This window comes from Pelmatolapia mariae, linkage group LG15, assembly GCF_036321145.2.
Source record: "Pelmatolapia mariae isolate MD_Pm_ZW linkage group LG15, Pm_UMD_F_2, whole genome shotgun sequence".
NCBI classification, from domain to species: domain Eukaryota; kingdom Metazoa; phylum Chordata; class Actinopteri; order Cichliformes; family Cichlidae; genus Pelmatolapia; species Pelmatolapia mariae.
In genome coordinates, this window is record NC_086240.1 from 9,416,167 (window position 1) to 9,442,264 (window position 26,098).

Genomic DNA, 26,098 nt, shown 5'->3' on the forward strand with positions numbered 1-26,098 from the left:
TTTATGAGAGAAGGAACCAAGAGCAGGCACTGACATTACTATGAGTGAGCTCCAAACGTGAGACTACAAACAAGATAGGATGGCAACGACAGAAAGTAAAAAAATAATCTGAACTGGTAAAGCTTGCAGAACAAACTTTGAAATCATAACACACAAGGAAAACACGGGATAACATGCAGAGGTTACACAGATGGACCAGTGGCAGAGCCATTGCATGAGGGGTGCGGTATGGAAAGAAAAAAAAAGAAAGAAAGAATGCTTGGAAAATGCTAGCATAATGGATAGGATTTTGATGGGGCTCCCACACAAACGCAAAGCAGGACATGAAACATCGCCAAATATGTTTCCAAACCAACTTCCTTCCAAGTCAAAGACGAGAAAATATGGTGAAGCATATCTTCCCTTTGGTTTCACCTGCACAGGTGCCAACAGAACAGCAACAGAATTTGTTTTCCCTGCGTCGGGAGCATGCACTGGGCTCTCCAAATCACGGTCAAACACTATCCCACATTTTTGATTTTTAGTTCACAAACACGTCTTGTAATGACTAACTACTCCTGATATTTTAGAGATGTTAGCTCTTTTTACAGTAAAGCTACAGTGGGATGCAAATAATATCAGGCTCATCCTGCTGTAATTTGTTCCCCCTTTCCAAACCACACACCAACAGTATCCCACGGTTGTTTATGTTTTTAAGCCCATTTTGAAAAGAGAGGCATTTTTGAAAAATGTATTGATAGCAATGTTGAATATTATTACTCAGGAAAAAAACCAACTACACGTAAAAAAAAATTACACCATGAAGCCTCTGCCTTTCTAAATGTAGGGACACTGTGTGTGTGTATATGTAAGCATTGTTACGGCCCTGGGCCTTGGAGGGAGTGAGACTGCCCTTTTGTTTATGCAAATCGAAGTGTGCTAGGACTTGTGGAGGATTGGCTGCTGGGAGTCCTGTGCCAGCCTTCTTTTATGCAGATCGCAGTGTGCCAGACCTCGCGGACGATTGGCTGCCTGGAGATCCCATGACCACTCCAAGACCAATTGACTGGCTGATTGTCTGCACCTGGGAGTATAAAAGGCTGAAGATCCTTCACTCTATGGGGAACTGCTGCTCTGAAGTGAACACGCAGTGGCCTCCTCATCTGCTTTGCATGTGAAGCTTGTTTGTTAAAACCTGTTCGCTGTGTTGCTCTGTTTAGACCTGACATACAGCTGAACTTAGTTTCATTAGAGTTTTGCGATGCTGGCTTGCCTTAGTTACCCTTAGCTTTTATTTTGTTTGCCGCCAGTGTTAAGGTTCAAATATTGAGGAGGAATCCAAAATAACCACAGATCCGGTCGGGTGCAATTAGACGGCATTTTAATGAACACATGTGGAGTCCGAACACTGTGCAGATTTCAGCGTCGAACTAACTTACAATAGTCAGAACAAAGGCTTTTTAGGGTTTCTGTTGTCAGGCAGACTTAATACAGCATACGTCACTCCAAAACCACAAATGTTCTGTTGACAACTTTTAACATAGTTTTAAAAAAGAACATTGTCTTCGGCTCGGTGCTTCCCCTCAGCTCGTCTTCGCTGTCACTTATCTCTGGGACATCTGGTGTACTTCCTGGAACAGACTAACACGTTCGCACCCCAACTTTGCAGTTATAGCAAAACATGATTAAACTCTTACCTACTCAAAGGAGTCTATCTAATATGTGTGTATGTATATGTCAGCTTCTGCTGCCCTTTGTTTCACCTCTCAGCTCCCCAGCCAGACCTTGTAACCTTTCCACTAGACAGAAGGCCAGCACAACTGAAACTATGTGTGTGTATGTGTGTAATAATCTTGACTGATATATAAAATATATAAAACAAATCTTTCAATCTAATACAACTACTTAAAGCTTAATCAAAGCTTAATCAAAGATAAATGCATAAAAGACAATAGCATCATCGAAACTGCTCCTCAGAATTATTGCACTGAGACTCTGCTTTCGGTTTCACTTCTGCAGAAGCATGCAGTATCCTGTCTTATTTTGAGGATACTCAGCGTTAGGCCTTTTCTTTCACAATGCAGTCTGACCATAAACTTTTAAGATTATAGATTCAAAAGCATTTCGGGTTATAGATTCAACTCAACAGTTTGAAGTGGTTATAACAGGACCTGTAATAAAGACTAATATAATACCAATATATTTGAACATCTGAATGCATCTGCATGCAACATCACTATTAATAATGAAATGATAATGATGATTATAAAAATAGCAGCAAAAATATCTTTCTCATCCTGACACCAGCTTGCCTTAGTTAAGCCTTAGCTTTTACGCCTGACTGTTTTCTTCGTTATATAATAATTGTTTGCCCAGTGGTCTGTTGAACAGCCCTGTCGGTTTTTGGTTTAAAGTTTGAAATTAAACCCCTTTTACTTTACTCTGTTTGTGTGGGGGCTTGTGTATGTTACTCCTCCCCTGACGCCTAGCAGAGGGGGTCGTAACAGCTTGTAAAACCTGAAAATATTAAGATTAAGAGTATTTTGTCCCTATCTACTGTTGGGAAATCAGTTTCGCCCCGGTTCTTTATTATTCCTCGGGCCTTCAGAGATAGCACCGGACCCAGTAGTCATTTTTACAAAATCTTTATTCATCTTTATTCACCTTTATTCATCTTCATTTAAGCATGCACTTCTAGAAGGGAAGACGAGGCCGGTGTCCCTCTGAAACAATCTTCACCCCTTTGTTAGTTCCAGCCAGCTTTATAGGAGCGACCCCATCATAAATCCCCCACAATGTGTTGCAAACTCTGTGTCTGTGTCTATGTGCACGAGCACGTGAGTGCCTGTGTGTGCGCATACCCGCGTGTCTATGTGAGTGCTCGTGAGTGACTGTGTGTGCATACCTGGTATGTGAGTGCACGTGAGTGAGTGTGCATGTGGATGTGTGAGTGCATCAGTTAAAACACTGTGGGTATGTGTCTCTTCCTAGGGGCCATAAATACCATCTCCCCTCCAGACCACAGTTATCAAGTTAAATGTTGAGACCCCCACACAGGTATCCTCTGGGGAATTTCCACTCAGCATTAACTCCTCTTTGTGTTACTTTCACAGTTCAACTGGGGAGGGTCTCCTAACATCTACTCCTAAGTTCATGACACAGTCAGGCCTTTATTTATATCCAGGGCAGTGTCAGTGTCTCTACCATAATTCTACATTCTATCTTAACACATTTCTAAACTCTAAAACAAACTAAACATTCCTACATGTCTAAACTCTAAAATAAGCTAAACATTCCTACACTACCATTGTAGAAATTTACCTCATGTAAACAATAACGTGACGTGAAAAAAGCCACATACCTTTGATGTTGCGTGACGAAGTCAGTCTTCCTCGAACACACATAAATGCAAAAACAAAGTTTTAAAAAATCTGTTTAAACAAAAATGTTTGGGAAACACTGTGTCTGTGAAGGTTCTCAGTCATCCAGGTCATCGTAGTCTAAGGAGCTTGGAAAGAAAAGCTTCTGGACTTCTTTAAGTTGCTCCATGCTTGCTTAGTTCTAAGGGTCAAATGGTGGAGAGTCCCAGATTTAAACCCAGTGGGAGTTTCCCGCCAAAGAGGGACAAAGGACCCCCGATGATCCTCTACCTAATCACATGAGCCAAGATGTGAAAACGGATGTGGGTCACAATCAGCCAGGGTTTCAGTTGAGCTCATTGTGAAACCTGGCCCCACCCTATCATATGATTTCCTGAGGTCAGATAGCCCAGGATGTGAGTGGGTGTTAAGGCGTCTGGGAAGGATCTCAAAACTAGATTATAGATGGCAGACAGTTGGTGTCGTAAACCACCGCCTCTGTTCAAAGATGGTTGCTCACAGTGCTGCTTAATGAGCTCTGTCTGTCATTTTTGTTTTCAGGTGAAAAATTCAGTATTTCTCAGCTCATTCTATTTGGTCTTACTATTTTTTACTTACTATACTGCTGCCTGACGGTCTGCTGCTCTACAAATACATTTCATTGCTATGCTGACCCTGTGCTAACTTGCATATGACAAATAAAACTGAAACTGAAGAAATGCAATTCCAATATTTAAACATACTTTGGATTCCTGTTCTGTATTCTGTAGCTTTTTTTACAATTTCCATTTAGCCTTGGCAGTAATATCACAGTACAACTTCCTTTCATTTTAAATGAAGATGGTGCTGAGTATGGCAGCCTCATCACGAGCTTCCCCAAGCAACAGTTGTTTTTTGTGTTTAATTTCACTTTTCCTTCATTTCTTCACTAGTAACACATCATTATTTTTTGTGTGCAACTTCCAAACTTTACTGGGCATAAGAGCTAGACTTTCTCATCGTTCTCCAGAGTTCAAGTTTGCAGACCCCTATTCATTTTGCCAGAGACGCATTGTTCTGGGCCCCTGGAGGCCCAAATGGCAATGCATAGGGAGAAGATCCAGCATTCTGGTTCAACTGAGACGGCACACTAACAGACCACCGCTCGCCAGTTTATTACAGACTAATGCGGGACTGCCGCATGATCTGACTTACAGGAAGCTGGCTATCAGACAAGGTACCGGACTTCGCCATACAACTATGGTTCTCCATGCACCACACAGACAGGTCACAGGAGCTAACTTGGAAAAGCAGAGGCGGCAGTATGTGCTTTGTGATCAACAACAGCAGGTGTGATTATGCAGCGTAATAATCAAAAAGTAAGTAAGTTTTACCAAAATTTTTCCTATTTCTTATTCTGACATATTGCTTGGTATTTTAGGTTTCTTGTATTTTGCACACCACTTGTTTCTTGTGAAGCTTGCACACAATAATTTCACTCAAATGTGGTGTACTAGTGTACCAACACATGTGATGTGACAATAAAAGTGATTTGATTTGATTTGATTTTGCGCAGGTGAGCCTGGGCCTGGAGAGCTACCTGAGCTGCCTTGCTTCAGTCCAAGGAGCATAACAGCCTTCACAAACCACCAGGGGATCCCTGTCCCCGAGTATGCAATTGGACAAAAGGTATGGCTGCCCACACAATTCGTGCTTGTAAGAGCAGAATCACAAAAACTCTCACCAAACTTCATCACACAGTTTGAAATAGAGGCCTTGGTCAATCATGTCTTGGTCCAGCTGAAGCATCATGCATAATGTTTTCCATGTGTCCCAAATTAAGCCTGTGATCTCCAGCCCATTGTGAAACATGAGAGATGCTGAATGTCTTTAATATTTTATACACTGAATACAATTGGATGTCCACTTATTCAGCCATGATGGAATTGACCCATTAAGAAAAGAGAAATCAAACATTTGGATTCATTTTAATGAGCTCACACTTGTTGAAAATGCAGCGGAGCTGGTTGTGAACTGCGCTTCAGAGAAACACAACATACTGATATTCACTGTGAAGCTTTGAGTGGAAAAAGACAGAAAACAACATGTGGATCCTGGAATAATGGGAGCTTCCATCTTTAAAGGACTGAAGAGGAAGAAGGAATCATTTAGAAGAGTTTCAAACATCAACTGATTGAATCCATGAATCTGAAAACGTGTTTGTGAGTAAAAGAGACAGACATGTACAGACTGAACTATCTGTTCAACAGTCAGAGTGTTTCTCTAACAGGAGGACACTCTTTATACTCAACTCAGCACAGGGACACTGAGGAATCAAGACCGACTGTAAACCCAGGATAAAGAGTTTGAGTGAATGTGGTGTTGAAGGTGTGGAGATGGATCAGCGTGTCAGAGGAGACTCTGTAGAAGGACAGAGTGCCAGCAGGACAGTCCACATACACTGCTACTCTGCCAGAGACAGAGGAGGAGGAAGAGAAGGAGCAGATGGGTGTTGATCTTTTACTATGACTGACAGACCGAGGAGCACCATTAGAACCCCACAGACTCCAGGACTGATCATTGAGTCCAAACAAACAGTCATCACTGTTTCCTTTCCTTCTGATTCTTCTGTAACTCACTGATATATAAACGCCTCCTCTCCATTCGACCTCCCAGTAACAGCGACCAGTCAGACCATTTCTACACAGCAACTGATGATAAACATCAAATCTGTCTGGATGATCAGGATATGACTGAACCTCCTCCACATGTGTCACCTTCCTCTTGTTGTCAGACAGTTTGAGGTTCCTGTGTACTGTGTTTCTGTCGATTGTGAGTTGACAGGAGTCTGATGGAGAGAACAAACACAATCCAGCTGCAGTTATTGATCCATCATCTGTTCATTGATTGACACTTTGATGATGACTCCTGACATCAGAGATGTGAATTAGTGATGTGACATTTTGAAGATGGTTGAATGTGTGCTGCTTTGTTATCATGAATCCCATTAAAAACACACTTACACTTCCTCAGACCTGGTCTCAACCATCGGACTCCAGCAGGCTCCACCCTGAAAGAAGGAGGGGTCAGAGCAGTCAGCATGCACACATGGACATCACATGGCACTCAAACACATACTTTTAGACACTAAGGGAACAGTCCAACATTTTTATAAACACACTTCAGTCCATACATGGATCAAACTGCTGATGATTTGCACTGAATGACATATGAATTGAATGAAATATGACTGCTTCAAACTGTGACCTTCATTATCTTTATATTCCTCTTCTGTTTAGCTGGAAAGGACACCTTTGCTGCCAGCTGTTTCTCCTCTTGGTGTCAGTGTGGTTACTGTACATGACCTATGACTTCTGAGTGAGTGCAGCATCTGCATAAAGCACACAGCACACACTGTATACAAGGAATCTGTCTTACATGCTGCTTATTTTCATATTTTATTAGAGATTTAAATGATGGATTCATTGTGGAAACTAACTGCAAGTTAAAAGACGAAACAGAAAAATCATCTGATTGCCTTTAACTCTCATGATGTTAATGCTTAACTGGAAGGAAACCTTTACTGGTTAAGTGTTATTGATAAAGGGTAAGATTTACTATCATTACTGCTAAAGAACCCTGAGGAGTAACTAAACCTCTGACACATTGAGCAGGAAAGTGCAGGAGGGACAGGTGAAGAGGCCATCCTGGTGATTGGGCTCCTGGCCCTGTAGGGCTAAGGCCGGCCTTCCTGTAAGGAAATTCAAGTGTGCCAGGACTCACAGGTGATTGTCACAGACCACTGGCTGCCTGGCAATCTGTGGTGGTTCGGGGACCAATAACGCAGCTGTCTGAGTTCATCCGCGACTACAAAAGGCTGAGGATTCTTCACTCATGGGGCTGGTTTTCCCTCATGCCTCTGTCTTTGACCCCTGCTTGCCCAACTCAGGTTAAGTGTGGGAGTTCTGTCTGAGTAGCTTTGAGATGTGTTTTTCGTCCCGAGTGGCTAGTTTTCATTTGTATGTGAACATGTGAGAGTCATTTTATGTTATGTGCTTGCCTAGTGTTAGGGTTCAATGTTGAGAGAGGAATCCAAAAATAACCACAGATCCAGGCGTGTGCAATTTAGATGGCATTTTAATGAATACACATATGCGGAGCCAATACTGTTCAGATTCAGTATTGGACTAACTACAATCGTCAGCACAAAGACTTTTATAGGGTTGAAACAACAAAGCCCCCTCTTTTGCAAAACCAAACAAAGTACAGCTTACGTCACTTAAACCACAAAATGTTCCGTGAACTTTAACATAGTTTAAAGAACATTATCTTCGGGTCGGTGCTTCCCCTCAGCTCGTTTTCGCTATCGCTTCCCTCTGGGACATCTGTTGCACTTCCTCTAAGTACTTCGGCACAATTCTGCCATTGCAGCAAAAATACATCTTCACTTCTGCCCTACCAAAATAGATCTACTATGGTGTGTATGTGTCTGCAGTGTATGCTAAGTATGTGTCATGACCTCGTCTGCACCCTGGCTCACCTCACACCTCTGTCATAGCCAGACATAAGGCCTGAGCACCTACACAGCTAAACTATGAGTGACCCCTAGACTAAAGGTCACCCTGAAACGGTACTCTTCAAAACATTATGAGACTGTTTCAATCTTAAAACTCAGAACTTCAAACTTAACTCAAAAAGGATGTAAGGAATTAAAGATAATAAAATAACTAGATACATCTGTCATGTAAGCACGTGTTTTGCAATTCCTTTCAGAGCTCCTGTTCCCCCTCAGCTTGTATTGGCTGATCATTAATGCCCGCCAAGAGTTTCTGACCTTCACTTGACCAGGAGCCACAGCTCTTCAATAAGCTCAAATGCAATCATGTGTAAAAGATTAAAATCATTTTCATAACACAGGTTTTTCCTTTTCAGATCTACTAATATGTTTGCTCCTCCTAATATAGTCTAAAAGCCACCCCAAGCAAAACAATTTGAACTTTCCCCTATCAGTGATCCCTCTAACTAAGTGTGTGTGTTAATCAACGATACATGCATAATAACACCCTGCTCTTTGGCTTGCACTTAAACTCTGGCTTCAGTTTCACTTCTGCAAAAACATGCTCTGCAGACACGTTTCGTTTCCTGTCTCATTTTGGCACAGAGTGTATTTTCCTGTCTCTGCCCTTCTACACAGAAACCCTGAGATCATAGAAGCATTAAAAACATTTACAACTATAGATTCAACTCAACCGTTTAAAGTGGTTCTTCTTGGACCTGTAATAAACATGTTAATATTTGATTATGATAACCCCTGTAATACAAATTATAACATAATGCCAGCAACTTCAATAAATGCTTGGATGAAATGATAATTAATGCAATGATAAAGATGATGGTTATGAACAGTAACCATAAAATAATTCCTATAATTCTACACTAGTGGTTTGCTGCAAGCAATGCTATCGGTTTTCAGTTCTGAGCCTTTTTTGTAATAAAACCTTTTTTAAACTGGTTCCCCTCATGGTGGCCTTGTTTACGTTACCTCCACTGTCGCCTAGCAGAGCTGGGTCGTAACAGCTGCTAGCGAGTTAGCAACAAACTAAGCTAAGCTAGTGAAATCCTAGACACACAGTGAGTTAATAATGTGACTTCATTCTGAAGAAGTCACTTGGATGAGTCATGTTTCTGTAAATGCTACGTCCAGATGAACAGAATCCAGATGAACAAAATCAATCTTTTGTAATTTACTTACCTGGATGATTGAGCATGCATCAAGACATTGATATTGATAAATTATGAGTTTTTTCTTTTGTGAGCAAAGGAAAAAATATTCCTGCATGTGATCCACCTCTTCCTCCTCTATCAGAGTTTCTCTCCATACCTGAGAGTGTCCAGTCTCCAGCCTGGATCCTTCAGTCCAGCCAACAGCAGCTTCATTCCTGAGTCACCTGGATGATTGTAGCTCAGGTCCAGCTCTCTCAGATGGGAGGGGTTGGCGCTCAGAGCTGAGGCCAGAGAAGTACAGCCTTCCTCTGTGATCAGACAGCCTGACAGACTGCAGACACACAAGACAACAATCCATCTGTGAATAATGATGTTCTGTTTGTCACATACAATTACATCTATTTACATCTATTTAATTTCATTTAACTGTAAGTGACAATTCCCAACAGACAACAATAGTCATGTCATATTTTTAACAACAGAGAGACACAAACTAAAAAGAAAGAAGACAACATTAAGAACATGCAGTAGTGACATAAAACAGCATCAGGACTCAAAAGACAAGAGTGGAGAAGAAACGTTTAGACCATCGTGGGAAGTCCACCTACACCTAAGCCTATAGCAGCATAACTACGGGATGGTTCAGGGTCACCTAGGGAAATTTGAAGCTATTCTTGAAAGAAGAGAGTGTGTCTGTCTCTCATGTTCAACATAGTCACAGGGCTTCTTTGTGTTAGCATGTTTGACAAATCCCAGTAAGAGATTATGAGTGCCATTGTGGTGATTAGCAAAAGCTCTGTCTCAGTTAGTTTTCAGCTTTGTGTGATGTATAGAAAGCAGGTCCTGTTCGCGAGACCTCAGGAACCTGCCCGGGGATGTATGGCTCAAAATTTCACCCTTCAGGCTCAAGAGCTGCTTCTTCATGCTAGTGCATGAAGAAGTCAAAATTCATAGCCAGAATCTTGAAATTGACTGAATTCAATAAGAAGCAAGTGCAGCTGCATCAGCAATAGTGTTGCATGAGAGCACTCAGAAGATTTGGCCAGACACCACTCAGCAGCATTCTTAACAACATGTACAGATCAGAGAGTTTTTGCTTACACAACTAAACAAACAATTACAGTAATCCAAATGTGATTAAATAAATGTATGAATAGCAACTTCCAGTCCAGAGCATGACACTTTTAGTATATAAGTATACAAATATGTTATGTATAATAATAAATAATAGTAATAGCAATATATCTTAAATTGTAAAAACTAAAGCAAAGCAGAGATTTGACATAAGACTCCAAACTGAATGCAGAGTTCAGAATTCCTCAATATTCTTGAAAGATAATTTATAATGAATGATGCAAAAAAGGCAAGAGCTTTCAGTACACTGGCCCCCAATGATAGAAAGTAGGGATGCAACGATACCAATTTTTTCAAACCGATCCGATACCGATACTTGGATCTGAGTACTTGCCGATACCGAGTACAAAAAACGATACTTCTACCACACACAAGTTAAACTTAACCAGTAGTAAAGAAACGACCCCAGACAACTCTTTAACACAAACGAAACGTTTACTGAACGTAAGGGCAGAGACAAATACTGTACAACACATCCCTTTTTTAAACTCAAATGATATTCCAATTCCTTAACCAAATGAAATATACTGTATAAATGAAATAATTCCCTTTGAAATTATATTAAACAACCCAACTTATGTTATCACCTTTTGGTAAGTGACTCACTAATATACACTCCAAAACACGTTATATAAATCCACTAAACATACAATATTCACACATGGGCCCCACACACACTCACATTCACACTTGTTGCAGGCCTGTTTGCTGCTCACGCCGGACGATGGAGAAAAATCCTCTTCTCCCCAGTAAGAGCACAAAAGTCTGACTTACAGTTCCGTTGCTCGGTAGGTCGCCGTTCACCAGTCCCACACTAAATCCACTCCCTGCGGACCCGATGCTGTCTCTGCTACAGCGCGTTAGCCAGTCACTGTCCAGTTCTCCGACAGTCCATAGCGGCTGCCTCCGTGGCGCAGCCAAGCAGTCTGGGCTAGCCTTTAGCCTCGGCGGTCGTAGCTGGAAACACAGTTTTCCACGGTGGTGCGACCGTTGAAACAAAAAGTCACTTCACCCACACTCTGTTGCGAAGCTCTCACACGGTTAGCTTTCTAGTCACACACTCTTTTGTGCTAGTTAAGCTCAGTAAAACTAGCCGAGTCTCTCACTTTGGTTCAGCTAACCTCGTGCATCTCTCCACGCCGTTCTCTTCTGTGAACTGTGAACACCTTATGTTACCGTGGCGTTCAAGTCCATGGGAATTATGAGTATCTACTCCCAAATTCCCATCCGGGCTACATTAGTATCGGTTCATGGTATCGGTTAACTTTTACGAGTACGAGTACGCACACATTTTACAGTATCGGCCCCGATACCCGATACCAGTATCGGTATCGGTGCATCCCTAATAGAAAGTATAGATAAGGACTTCCATTTTATCCTTCTTAAGTTGAAGAAAGTTGTGAGCCACAAACCTTAAATGGAGACGAAGTACCTATTCAGATTATGTAGCTTAAGTATCTTGGGACTTAAAAAAGATATACAATTGAATATCATCGGCATAGCAGTAATAGCAAATGCTCATAAATGCAGCAAAAATGGGTTGAAGAAGGGCACACCATAGCTGAGATAAGAAAAGAAGAGAAGCATCATTCTGACAGACATGATGGAAATCACTTCAAAGCACTTCAAACTTTCTAAAATAATAGGCCGACTGACAATGTAGATGTAGATGGAGAAAGTTTACCTCCTTATTGATTGTTTCTTTTGAAGAGAGGAATTTCACAATCTTCATTTGACAGCATGTGCAGCAGGTGTAATAAAATGTCAAATAACACCTTAGGTTTAACTCTGTACTTTGTAACCATGTATGAGAAATAGTTAGCCTGTTCAGTCCTGGGCCTGTGACCCAGTGTTTTGATTTTGTGTTGTTGTTTGTTAGTCTGTTGTCCTTTTGGTTCATGGTTTATGACTTCTGCTGTTTTGGTTTCAGTCATTTATTTCTTAGCTTGTGTAATCCTTTGCCCCTCATGTCAATCTGGTCCCTGTACTCTGTGTTCCCTCCGTTCTTTTGTGAGAGTTGTGTCTTTGTGTCTCTGAGTTCAGTCTATGGATTTCCTTTTTTTTTGTTTGTTTGTTTTTTTGATGGTTCATGTCTTAGGTCAGTGTTTCTAGTTTCGCTTCCTCTGTCTCGTTAGGTGTAATTTCTCCTGGCTGTATTCCCACCTGTTTCTCATTCCCTCATGTTCCCATCTGTGTATTTATAGTGTGTGTTCTCTCTTGTTTGTCGCTAGTCTGTCTGTGTATTTCCCTGCGTTTCCCTGTGTGGTTTCCCCGAGTCTCCCTGCATCTACCTTCCAAGTCTGTTGTTGTTAGTTGTCTCCAGTTTAGGTTATCCTCAGGTTCTTTTTCATGCCCACTGTGTTCTGTTTATTTCACCTCCCTAATAAAACTCCTTCGCATCTGAGAGCTACCTCCATCTTGGGTCCTTCATTAAATTCCACACGGTCTGCCACCGCAGCCATGACTTAGCCCTCAAATTTCTAAATCAAATTTTAAAACGAATTAAAAGATCACACACCTGCTGTGTAAAATGAAAACATACTATGATGCTTGTAACAACTCTGGCAAAGAGGTCCCAAGTCATCTACTTAAATGGTAAAACCCTTAACTTGAGCAGTCTGGCCAGCTTAGCTTAGCATTAAACTGGAGTTCCACAACCTCACTGGTAGTAATTTTCATTAACATCCAATAGAACCCTAAAAATATATTTGGGGCATTTTCTCTCAGAACCTGGAATACAGATGCAAAATGTATCATTAAGTCTAAAAACAGAAGCAATATATTAAGAAATTTTTAGACAAATGAATGAAATAAAACAATATTGCAATAAAAAATGTTAGGACTGTACACTATTATGTAATTCAGACGGTAATAATTCAACAGAAAGTAAAAGTCACTTGATAATTCTACAATGGTTAAGTTTTTATGCAATTATAAAATTCGCATTTTAAGGATCTATGAAAAGTCAGAATCATGACCTGAGACTTGCCAATTTGCAGTTTAGATTCTTTAGTCCAGCAGAGAGAAACTTAATTCCCGAATCCTGCAGGTCATTATTACTCAGATCTAACAAAATCAGAGTAGATGACTGCGAGGTGAGAACAGGGAATAGTGCTTCACAGGATTTCTCTGAGAAGTTACAGTGGCTCAGTCTGAAAAATAAAATAAAATATACAGTTTACTGAGAAATTATGAGGTTCGGTGATATTTAACATTGCTTTTTCAGTGATAGGCAACACTCAAAGATAAAAAAAAAAAATATAAAACAAGTGGTATGCTAAAATATTTAACTGGACAACTTGGTCGGGTAATTAAAAAAAAAAAAAACACTTGCTTTTACCTCAGAATGTTCAGTTTACATTGTATACTCTTCAGTCCAGCAGAAAGGAGATTCACTGCCATATCCTGCAGGTCATTGATACTGAGGTCTAAATTTCTCAGCATAGAGGACTTCGAGGTGAGGATTGAGGACACAGTTTGACAGCTTCTCTCTGACAGGAAACATCCACTCAGTCTGAAAAAAAAAAAAAAAAACCCATACAAAATACAAATGGTCTATTGAAGATTAAATGCCCCACAAAGGTAATTCTGTTCATCTGCATGTAGTGTTTTGAGTGAGAATATTTTTTGTTGCTCATCCAAGTGACTTTTTTAGCCTTAGTTGACTGCAGTATTCCCCAACCTATAAACCTCACATTTGCATGATGACTGAAACTAGAACCGCTGATGATCAGTCAAGTGTGACATCGATTTCTTTATCATTAATTTCCAAATTGTCTTGACTGTTGCTCAACAACAAAATGGTAAATCCATCCTTCCATCCATCTTCATCCGCTTTATCCGGGGCCGGGTCCCGGGGTCAGCAGCCTAAGCAGAGAAGCCCAGACCTCCCTCTCCCCAGCCACCTCCTCCTGCTTATCCTGGGGAACACCAAGGCGTTCCCAGGCCAGCCGAGAGATATAATCTCTCCAGCGTGTCCTAGGCCTGCCCCGGGGCCTCCTCCCGGTGGGACATGCCCGGAACACCTCACCCAGGAGGCGCCCAGGAGGCATCCTTGTCAGATGCCCGAACCACCTCAGCTGGCTCCTTTCAATGTGGAGGAGCAGCGGCTCTACTCTGAGCCCGTCCCGGATGGCCGAACTTCTAACCCTATCTCTAAGATAGCGATCTTGTTCTTTCGGTCACTACCCACAGCTCGTGGCCGTAGGTGAGGGTAGGGACGTAGATTGACCAGTAAATTGAGAGCCTCGCTTTTACACTCAGCTCCCTCTTCACCACGATGGACCAGTGCAGCATCCGCATCACTGCAGCCGCAACACCAATCCGTCTGTCGATTTCCGGCTCCCTTCTCCCATCACTCGCGAACAAGACCCCGAGATACTTGAACTCCTCCACTTGGGGCAGGAACTCATCCCCGACCCAGAGTGGACACTCCACCCTTTTCCGGCTGAGAACCATGGCCTCAGATTTGGAGCTGCTGATTCTCATTCCCGCTGCTTCATACTCGGCTGCGAACCGTTCCAGTGCGAGCTGGAGGCCTTCACCCAATGAAGCCAACAGAACCACATTATCTGCGAGAAGAAGAGATGAGATCCTGAGGCCACCGAGGTGAAAGCCCTCCGCCACTTGGCTGCGCCTAGAACTCCTATCCATAAAAATTGTGAATTATGAACAGAATCGGTGACAAAGGGCCGGGAACGAGTCCAACTTATTGCTGGCAATGCGAACCAAGCTCTTGCAGTGGTTGTATCAGCAGCACTTCGCCAGCACTATACACAGTGCAGGTAGAACACCGCTTTCCCCTTCTGAGACGCCTGATGGTTTGCCAGAATCTCTTCGAGGAAGTCCGCAAGTCTTTTTCCATGACCTCTCCGAACTCCTCCTACACCCGTGTTTTTGCTTCAGCCACTGCCGACGCCGCATTCCGCTTGGCCTGTCGATACCTGTCAGCTGCCTTCGGAGTCCGACAAGCTAACCAAGCCCGATAGGACTCCTTCTTCAGCCTGGTGGCTTACCACCACGGCAGGCACCAACCACCTTGCGGCCGCAGCTCAGTGCAGCAGCTTCGGCAATGGACAAGCTGAACATGGTCCATTCGGACTCAATGTCCCCCAGTCTCCCTCAGAATGCTGTTGAAGCTCTGCCGGAGGTGTGCGTTGAAGATCTCACGGACAGGGGCCTCTGCTTGACATTCCCAGCACACCCTCACTACGCGTTTAGGTGCACCGGGTCTGTCCAGCCTCCTCCCCCGCCACCTGATCCAACTCACCACCAGGTGGTGATTATTTGGACCACTTATGGACACTCTTATGTTCGAACAAGGTGTTCGTTATGGCCAAACTGTGATTTGCACAGAAGCCCAAAATCAAAACACCGCTCGGGTTCAGATCAGTGAGGCCGTTCCTCCCAATCACGCCCCTCCAGGTCTCGCTGTCGTTACCCACGTGAGCATTGAAGTCTCCCAGCAGGACAACAGAGTCTCCAGGTGGGGCACCTTCCAGCACCCCCCCCCCCCCCCCCCCAGGGACTCTAAGAAGGCTGGGTACTCTGAACTGCCACTCGGCGCATAAGCACAAATGACAGTCAGGACCCGTTCCCCGACCCTGAGGCGCAGGGAACAAACCCTCTCATCCACCGGGAAAAACCCCAACGTACTGGCAGCAAGCTGAGGGGATATCAATGCCCACTCACATCCTGGGCCATTTGATCCAGGTAAGTCACAAGATGATAAGAACATCATCTCCTCCTCCATCCCAGACACCACAAATCCGCTCCAGTTCGCCTACCGACCCAACGGATCTACAGAGGATGCCATTGCCCATGTCCTGCTCAGCACCCTTAGCCATGTGGAGAAGAAACAGGGTAACTATGTGAGACTGCTGTTTGTTGATTACAGTTCAGCATTTAACACAATAGTGCCCAGTAGACGGTTCACAAAGCTGAGGGATCTAGGTCTCAACAGCCGTCTGTGTGCATAGGTGTTGGACTTCCTCACTGGCAGAACTCAGGTGGTGAGCGTGGGTAGATGCGTCTCAAACAGCATCACCATCAGCACGGGAGCACCACAGAGGTGTGTACTCTTGCCACAGTTCTACTCCCTCTATACTTCAGACTGTGTGGCCACCCATGGCTCCAACACCATTGTAAAAGTTTGCTGATGACACAGTGGGGTTGGGCGGCATCTCCAACAACCATGAGGCAGCCTACATTGATGAAGTGAAGAATTTGGTATCATGGTGCCAGGATAACCACCTCCAGCTGAACGTCGGCAAGACCAAGGAGCCCATTATCATCAATGATAAGTAGAGAGGGTGCAGGCCTTCAAGTATCTCGGTGTCCACATCTGCTCAGACCTGACATGGTCTACCCACAATCAGGCTAGGCAGTGCTTGTATCACCTCTGACAACTGAGTAAGTTCAGGGTCTTACCAGTGATCCTCAGAACTTTCTATGCAGGCACTGTGGAGAGCATCCTCACACAGAACATCACATCCTGGTTAGGGAACAGCTGTGTTAAGGACCAAAAAGCTCTTCAGAGATTATTCCGTACAGCAGAATGCTGTTGCAGGATTGCTCCCCCTCCCCCCCCCTTTCAGGAAACCTACACCAGGAGGTGCTGGAATAGAGCAGCTCAGATACTGAAGGTATTGCCATCCTGGCAACAAACTGTTCCAACTTCTGCAATCTGGCAGAAGGTTCCACATGTTGGGAACAAATAATTTCTCAGTGCCTCAATAATGCTATGCTTTTATATTAATAAGTATTATAAAGTTATATAGTGTAGTAATAAGTGGACATAGCCCTAAAAAACAAAGGCTTGAGACCATGTGTCCTTCAGGAGTAGAAAGCTGCAGACTCTGGCTCATGCTTGCCTTGGAAATGCAGATAAGAGGGGACCATCTCTAGTGGAAAGTTACTGAGACACTGTTGTTTAGAGTAGAATGAGAGAGCTTCTGTGATAAAACTTTTAGGACCACACCACCATTATGAGATCCACGGCAACGTGTCATGTGAAAGAGAAATAAAATGTGAAATGGTCTACTGAGCAGTGTTTTGTCTTCCATTGGATGCCTCTGAGGAATCAGAAGGACTCCGTGAAGTGTTGATATTTACACGCACCATCCAGGCAAGTACAGAAAGACTCAAGAGGAGCTTCTATCCCCAAGCCATCCGTGCCCTAAACCATAACATGCCCACCCAACACACACACACACACACACACGCCCTCTCACAGCATCCACAAGTGACTGAGACAGGACTCTCTTTTAGACACTCTAACACCCACCGGCACAGTGTACATTTCAAATTTTTTATTTAAATTTTTCAGATTGTCTATTTTATTTAATACTTTTTATGTAAGAATTAAATAGATGCACACAATGCCACTTACTGCACATAGTGTCCCTCATGTAAATATTCACTTAATGTATAAAATGTTCTTTTCTCTCCTTTTGCACAGTCGAGGATCTTGTGGGGATACATTTCACTGCGTGTTGTACTTGTATAACTATGCATGTGACAAATAAAGAATCTTGAATCTTGATGGTAGGGCAAGGTCTTTTCACACCTTGGCTGTTGTGATTAGGCAGATCAATAGGTGGTCCACAGCCCTCTTGGGTACTTCAACATTCGTGTGGATGATTCAACAAATAGTACCACTAGGGAGTTCCTGAACATTATGGACTGGTTCAATTTTGTTCAGCACGTAGCAGGGCCTACTCACACTGCTGGGCATACTCTGGACTTGTTCTTCACCTATGGTGTTTTCCTTGACCACTTGAATTTAAATGATGTTTGTTTTAGCGACCATAAGTCAGTCTCTTTTACTGTAACTGTTAATTAAGAGTCCCATTCTCAAGGTTTTATTAGGTGTAGGCAATTAATAGATGACACTATCATTTCTAAGTTTTCCTCTCTTTTTAATTTTAAAACTTCTTCCAACGACGTTGAGCTTCTAACTAATTGCATTGCAAGGGTTGCAAAAGGGACTTTACTTACCCTGGCTTTACTCTTGACATACTGAAGGAAATTCAAGTAATGTTTTATCAAGAGTTAGCCGATTAAAGCCCCCTGAGATTATCAGGTGCCACAGGATGCTGTTTTTATTTAAGAAACAGCACAGTGGATAATGTCACTCATAGTCTGCATGTCAGAGTGTAGACAATGGCAGCGAAATGTAAACAATGGAAATAAGTGCTTGCATGAATTCTCTGGGCAATTAATAGGGAGGCAGATTTAACCCTTTAAAGCAGGTTCGGGCGGGCACGCTCTGTTTTGCGTAACTATTTTTAAATCTCAGTAGCACTGCAACCACGTAAGCTAGCGCAATAATTTTTTTTTGCATATGAAACCGGAGGAGTTGTACTTACATCTTATGCCATCAGCTTGTCCTAGGTCATGGTTTCCTTCCACATAAAACTTTGCAAAAATTGCATAAAAATCACTTGCACTAACAAAAACATAATATTCCAGAAACGGGCTTTGCCGATCTGATCAGCTGTTCGTAACACTTCCTACACTGGAATGGACGTCAGCGCGAACTATCGCATGTCCGCCATTACCTGCCCCAAACCGGAAGTGATGTCATTTTCGCAGAAATGTAGTTTTTTTTTTACCATCAGGGCCTTATAAGCCTATACTGGTATTTTTAAAAGTTATGTTTGACTTTATGACTTTCTGTATCGTTTCTGAGATGCTTAGAAGTCAAATTGCACTGCTGGAAATAGTTTATTTTGATGCATATGCTGTTTTTTTATTTGCAAATCTGCATTATAATATTTATTTTCATTTTTTCTGCAGTATATAAAAATTGGTGCATTTCAAAAATAAAACTATGAAGACACTCAAAATAAATTTCCTGTTGTTGGAAACTATTTTGTGCAACTTTTTTGTATTTAGAGTTTTGAGGGATAAGCCTCTTAAATTTCTCTAACTAGAAATATATGTTAAAAAACAAAAAAGATTTTCAAATTTTTTTAGTAGTTTATTGCACTTTTTTTTGCAATTTATGTATTTACTATGCACTTAGTTCTTACATATTATTAAAATTCTTGCTATAATGGTTGTATTGACGTATAGCAACTTGGAATGCTCCCAAAAACGGCACTACAGTATGTAAAAATATAAGCTCTGGCGGACGTGGTTCTATCGTAGGTCTTAAAGGGTTAAAGTCCCGTCTGAACCTTGTTGTGGCACGGTGTTTTTTTATGCTGTGCTACAGAGGAGGGTTGATCAGTGGGTTCCGGAATGGTGTCACAGGAGGCTGAATAAGACAGCTCACCTCCATTTTCTAATCATGGCTCCCCTAATTGAATATGATGCTGAAACCTGATGAGGAGCTGTGTATTGCGTACAGAGAGAGGCTGGTCAGAACCAGGTTCTTGGACCTTAACTCTCCTCACCTGTCTCCCAGCCAACTTTAAATAAACAGCCTTCCTTGTCACCTTTTATTGAAAACAGTTACAGTACACATAACCACCACCCATTGTAAAACCCCCCTATGGTTCTAAAAGATAAGGTACTATGTGTGTATGTGTGTGCACGTGTAAGCATGTGTGTGTGTGTGTGTGTGTGTGTGTGTGTGTGTGTGTGTGTGTGTGTGTGTGAGTGTGCGTATTTGTGTTTGGGGTGCGTTTGTGTGTTCTCATGCCCAGAAAAGGATAATAAAAGCAGGAAGCTTATTAAACAAGAAAAGAGCGCCCTCACATAGATGTCCTATAATAAAACACTATAGCCTCCCCCACCGTCCAACAGGCTGGCGAGGGAGTCAGAAACAAAGGAATGTCTTTGATCCTACAGTTTGAACTAAGACTTACAAATTTAAGTAACACAATGACAAAATTTAACAATTTGATTCCAACACTTCTTTTTTTCAGTTAACCATAATACCTTACTAAGATTGAAAACAAATAAGTTGAACTAACATTTAGTGACTAAGCAATTGGAGAACTTATTCATTCAATTAATCAACAAGAAAATATCAAATGATTTTACCTCAGACTTTCCAGTTTGCATTGTGGACTCTTTACTCCTACAGACAGATGCTTGAGTCCTAAATCCTGTAGGTAGTTAAAATTCAGGTCCAGCTCTCTGAGAGCAGAGGACTGGGAGCTGATAACTGAGGAGAGAGCTTCACAGCTTCTCTCGGTGAAGGTGCAGTGACTAAGTCTGAGAATTTAAAAATTCGAACAAAGAAAAAGTCACTATTTTTTAAAACATAGTCATTGTGAAGTGAGAAACTTCTTGTCATGAAATTCTTATTGTCTTGTGTTAAATATATTAGAAGTGTAACTGTTTGCTAACACTTCGAATTTTTTTTTTAAATATAATAAAGAGCAATAAATAAAGTTAAGCTACATTGTATTTTGGTTAATTTTGCTGAGTCATTAAAAAGGGATGACCTCAGAGTTTCCAGTGTACAATGTGGACTCATCAGTCCAACAGACAGAAGCCTCAGTCCTGATTCCTGTAGGTTGTTGTTACTTAGGTCCAGCTCTCTCAGACTAGATGACTGTGAGCTTATAAGTGAGGAAAGAACATCACAGCTTCTCTCTGAGAGGTTGCAGTTGCTCAGTCTATGAAAAGAAAAAAACAACAACATAAAAAAGTTCCTGTTTGTTAAAATGTAGTCATTGTGCACAAGAAGCTACTATATTTAGCCATATTTTATATGTCTTTGTTGTTGTTCTTGTCATTTTTAAATAATTCTTATAGTCTTGTCTTGAATATATTAGAAATATGAAAGAAAAGTTAAGCTTGATTTGCTAGAATTTGTTAAATTTTGCTGATCAACTAAAAAGGTGTGACCTCAGACTTCCAAGTTTGCAATGTAGACTCTTTAGTCCAACAGACAGAAGCTTCACTCCTGAATCCTGTAGGTCACTGTTACTCAGGTCCAATTCTCTGAGACTAGAGGACGGGGAGCTGAGAACTAAGGACAGAGTTTCACAGCTCCTCTTTGAGAGCGAACAGCCACTCAGTCTGAAAAACAATTTGTGATCAAATGAAAAAAAAAACTTCTCTAGGCTGAAAAAGTCACTTAGATTAGTGATGAACAGAGATTCTCTTGGAGAGAGCGAAACTCATTCTGAAAAAACAAACCAGAAAAAAGCATAAACAATGAAAAGTGAATGGCTTCCATATTTATCAACAACAAATCTTTTTATATCCTTCTGGAATCCTTATTATCTTGTGTTGAACGAAACAAATGTGACAGTTTATGAACACTCAGAAGTAATGACAAATACTAATAAATAAAATGAAGTTAAACTTAATTTGCTATATTTTTTTAATTGATTAATTCTTTTGACTTGCTAAGAAAAAAAGACCTGACCTTAGAGTTTCCACTGAACAATGTGGACTCTTCAATCCAACAGACAGAAGCTTCACGCCTGAGTCCTGCAGGTGGTTGTCACTCATGTTCACTTCTCTGAGACTAGAAGACTGGGAGCTTAGAACTAAGGAGAGAGTTTCGCAGCTCTTCTCTGAGAGGGAACAGCCATTCAGCCTGAAAGAAAAATGTGTTCAAATTACATCCCTTCTCCTGACTAAAGAAATCAACTGTATAAGTGATGGAATGTTTATCTGCTGAAAATCCAAAATCCAGATGTACAGAATCAGCTTTCTGTGATTTCTATCATAGATAATTAAGCATCAAGATGATAAAACACCTGAAATTGGCATGTTACAAATATGATTGCATCTATCTATATAAATTGAAACCTGCAAGGAGTTGGGACACTAAGTGGTTTCTAACTCTGTACCGTATGAGCAGTGTCCCAAGCTTATGGAGACACGGCACATATTTCACTTGGCTTGGCTTAGTTCATCCCCAGTATGCCTTTTTTGCTTTCTTCTGACCACTATTCATGCTAGGGCCTTCATCTGGGTCAGAATTTTCTCCAGGATCCTCTAGTGAAAGAGAATGTAATTGTTCTGCCAGTCACCAGTACTAGTCAGGCGGAACCAGATAATCTTCCACAGCACACCTATGTGGTGCAGCACAGTGGTTGAGAAATACTGTCACTAACTTTTTCAGTTTAAGGATTCAGTGAAGACTTATCTGAGCACTAGGTTTAATCTGTGACATGTGGAAGATTTTATGAATTCAATTCAATTCAGTTCAATTTTATTTAAATAGCACTAAATCACAACAATAGTTGTCCAAAGGCGAGAGGGCGGTGGGAGATGATGTCATGATATTATTGGCATACTCAATCCAAGTGGGTGCTCCATGTGGATTGGTTAGAGGAGGCAACACAGTGTAGGGCTGCTACCAGCTCCTGTTTGGTCCATTCAGCTTGGTCATTAGTCTGAAGGTGGAAGCCAGAATTGAGCAAATTCTTACCAAAAGCCTGTTTTGGCTTCTTTGTATTGGCTGCAAGATGAACTGTATCCTCAGTCTGACAGAATGTTCAGACTAAAATGCAATGTAAGGGGAAAAATGGTCAACCAGGAGTTAGGACATTTCCATGGCTGGAGGGAGCTTGGGAAGAGCAACAAAGTGAGCAGCTTCATAAAATCATAATCTACATAAGCTTCAAAAAATCACTGAGTATTTGTAAATATAACGTGGGGGTAGTTATACAGTGGTACAGCAATAGAAGATAAATAACATAGGGATAAAATATAGGGAAAGAGCACTAACTAACCGAAAAGACTCGGTCAAACAGGTACGTTTTTAGCCGTGATTTAAATGAATGGATGGAATCAGAGGCACAAATAGCAGCAGGAAGATTCTTCCAGAGGCTAGGGGCTGCCAGGGCAAAAGCACAGTCACCTCTGGTTTTTAGCCAGGATCAAGGCTGCATTAAGAGTACTTGTCCCGATGATCTTAAGGCTCTCCTAGGGGTATACGCACTAAGGAGTTCACTGAGATAGCATGTCGCATTTAAATTTAAAGGTAAGCAACAGAATTTTAAACTCATTGTGGTATTTGATATGAAACCAATGCAGGTCAGCAAGGACTGGGGTAATAGAGGCAAAGCTTCCGGTTCCAGTCAAAAGGCATGCTGCAGGATTCTGGACAAGCTGCAATCTATGGAGACAATCTGGAACAGGAGCTGCTAAAGCAGAAGCTGACTATGGTGGGAACAGTATGCAAAAGCAAGACTGAACTCCCTCCCCAGTTACTGAAAACAGAGGACAGGCCTGTCCAGTCATCAAAGTTTGTGTACACAGCTGACATCACCTTGGTATTGTATGTACCAAAGGAAAAAAAAAAGATGTGCTGCTCTTACACTGCACAGGGACTGGAGCAGTTGTGGCCAGGAGCATCAAAAGCCTGAAATGATGATGGACTATAATGCCACAAAAGGAGGGGTGTGCAACCTCGACACGCGTCTGGAAGACCCTACGATGGCCTCTGGTGATATTTTTTGACATGTTGGATATCTCTGCATACAATGCCTACGTCATATGGATGTCACTGAGCCCAGACTGGAATAGGGGAAAGCTGCAGAATGGCCATCTCTTTCTTGGGGAATTGGGGAAAACACTAGTGAGACCTCAAACTGGAAGAAGAAAACATATTCTAGGAATCTCAGCCAATGTGAGCAGGATTCGGAAGGAAGATGATGGTGCCACATTCTGCCAAATTACAGAGCCATCATATGCAGACAGGGTAAGTGTTTGATGCTGGTGCAATATGATAATTTATGTTTCTGAGAAAAGTGATAAAGTGTTAGGGTGATTTGGTTAAAAGTTGTCATTGTTGTGTTTAAATTTGTAAACCTTGTTTTAAACTGCATGATTAAAGATATTCTTCTGTTTCTATTCTCCTCTCCTACATATAAGATAAGACTTTATTGATCCCACAACGGGGAAAGTTTTGCGTCACCTCAGCTCAGGTACAGATACCAGAAGGAAATACAAAAATACAAATAAGTACAATCAATGAAAAAAAGTAAGATAATACAGTATATACAATGGTAGCATACACAGTATGTGATTATGGATATGGCTGTGGAAATATGCAAGACATAAACTATATAGCTTGACATAACTATTGTACCACTACTATTCCTATGTATAGACATGTACACACACACACATGTACACACTAAATCAGAATCAGAATACTTTATTGATCCCTAGGGGAAATTATTTTTTTGTTACAGTGCTCCATAATAAACAGACATTAACAAGACAGACAATACACTAACTAAGAATAGCACAATATATACAGGCATATATATACATAAGTCATTTATTAATAAATAGCTAAAAAGAAACATGTGTAGTTGTGGCAGTAAACAGTGTGTTAAGTGGATGAGTTGTACAGGGAGATGGCCACAGGCAGGAATGATTTCCTGTGTCGTTCAGTGGTGCTTTTCAGTAATCTCAGTCTTTCGTGCTCCTGTGACTGATCAGCATGTCATGGAGTGGGTGGGAGGTGTTATCCAACATTGTCTTTATCTTGGACAACATCCACCTCTCCGACACCACCTTGAGGGAGTCCAGCTCCATCCCCACAACACTACTGGCCTTATGAATCAGTTTATCGAGTCTGTTGGCATCTGTGACCCTCAGCCTGCTCCCCCAGCATGCAACAGCATAGAAGATCGCACTGGCCACAACAGATTCATAGAAAATCCTGAGCATTTTCTGGCAGATGTTGAAGGACCTCAGTCGCCTCAAAAAATAGAGACGACTCTGGCCCTTTCTGTAAAGTGCTGTGGTGTTTTTAGCCCAGTCCAGTTTATTGTCAATGTGTACTCCAAGGTATTTATAGTCCTCCACAATGTCAACACTGACCCCCTGGATTGAAACGGGTCAAGTGTTTCCTGGTCTTCCTGAAGTCCACTATCAATTCCTTGGTCTTTGCCACGTTGAGCTGCAGATGATTCTGCTCACACCACGTGACAAAGGAGTCGACCACAGCCCGGTACTCTGTCTCATCATCCCTGCTGATGCATCCAACCACCGCGGAGTCATCAGAAAACTTCTGAAGATGGCAGGTCTCTGTGCAGTGGCTGAAGTCTGTGGTGTAGAGGGTAAAGAGGAATGCTGCTGATTACTTTGTCAGACACACACTGTGGGAGACGTACATATTGTGGTCTTCCTGTCAGGTAATCAACAATCCAGGACACCAGACAAGCATCCACCTGCATCGCTGTTAACTTATCACCCAGCAGGGTCGGCCTGATGGTGTTGAAAGCACCGGAAAAGTAAAAAAACATGACCCTCACAGTGCTCGCTGGCTCGTCCAGATGGGTGTAGGTACGATTGAGCAGGTAGATGATGGCGTCCTCAGTTCCGAGACGAGGGTGATAGGCAAATTGAAGGGGATCCAGATGTGGTCTGACAATGGGTCGCAGCTGGTCCAGCAGGAGCCTTTCCAGGGTCTTCATGATGTGGGAGGTCAGTGCCACGGGCCTGTAATCCTGGGGGCCACTGGGACGTGGCGTCTTTGGAATAGGGACGAGGCATGATGTCTTCCACATCACTGGTACCCTTTGCAGACTCAGACTCAGCATAAACAGTTTATGAAAGACTCCACACATCTGGGGGGCACAGGCCTTGAGGACGCGGGGACTCACTCCATCTGGTCCAGCAGACTCGCCTGAGTGAAGTCTCCTCATTTGAATCTCAACCTGGTATTGAGTGAAGGTGATGGGTGGGGGAGGGGTGTCAGGAATCCCACAGGAGGCAACAGTGCTATGTGAAGAGAGAGGCTGGCACAGTGGTGTGGCTCTGGATTCCAGGCTGACTACAGGTGAGGTTGTGGGGGTGTGAGCAGACACTGTGGTGTCGAATCTATTGAAAAACAGATTCAACTCGTTAGCTCTGTTCTCACCTCCCTCAGCTCCCCTGCTGTTGGTTGGCCTGAATCCAGTGATGGTCTTCATGCCCCTCTACACTTCTCTCATACTGTTCTGCTGGAGTTTCCACTCCAGCTTCCTCCTGTAATTGTCCTTAGCCTC

At 42.3% G+C, this 26,098-nt stretch overlaps 1 protein-coding gene across 1 annotated transcript in view; it reads right to left on the bottom strand.

Annotated features, from left to right (window-relative positions):
- Positions 1 to 5,249: 5,249 nt before the first annotated feature.
- LOC134643595 (NACHT, LRR and PYD domains-containing protein 12-like) overlaps positions 5,250 to 26,098 on the bottom strand; it is a 40,523-nt gene continuing 19,674 nt past the window's right edge. Inside the window, exons 5-13 of the mRNA XM_065472005.1 lie at positions 21,508 to 21,681; positions 20,982 to 21,155; positions 20,576 to 20,749; positions 20,169 to 20,342; positions 13,516 to 13,689; positions 13,154 to 13,327; positions 9,199 to 9,372; positions 6,341 to 6,387; positions 5,250 to 6,165 (exon numbers count right to left, since the gene is read on the bottom strand). Of these exons, the coding sequence (XP_065328077.1) occupies positions 5,630 to 6,165; positions 6,341 to 6,387; positions 9,199 to 9,372; positions 13,154 to 13,327; positions 13,516 to 13,689; positions 20,169 to 20,342; positions 20,576 to 20,749; positions 20,982 to 21,155; positions 21,508 to 21,681 (1,801 nt within the window). The 3' untranslated portion in view covers positions 5,250 to 5,629. The remainder of the gene's footprint in view (positions 6,166 to 6,340; positions 6,388 to 9,198; positions 9,373 to 13,153; positions 13,328 to 13,515; positions 13,690 to 20,168; positions 20,343 to 20,575; positions 20,750 to 20,981; positions 21,156 to 21,507; positions 21,682 to 26,098) is intronic.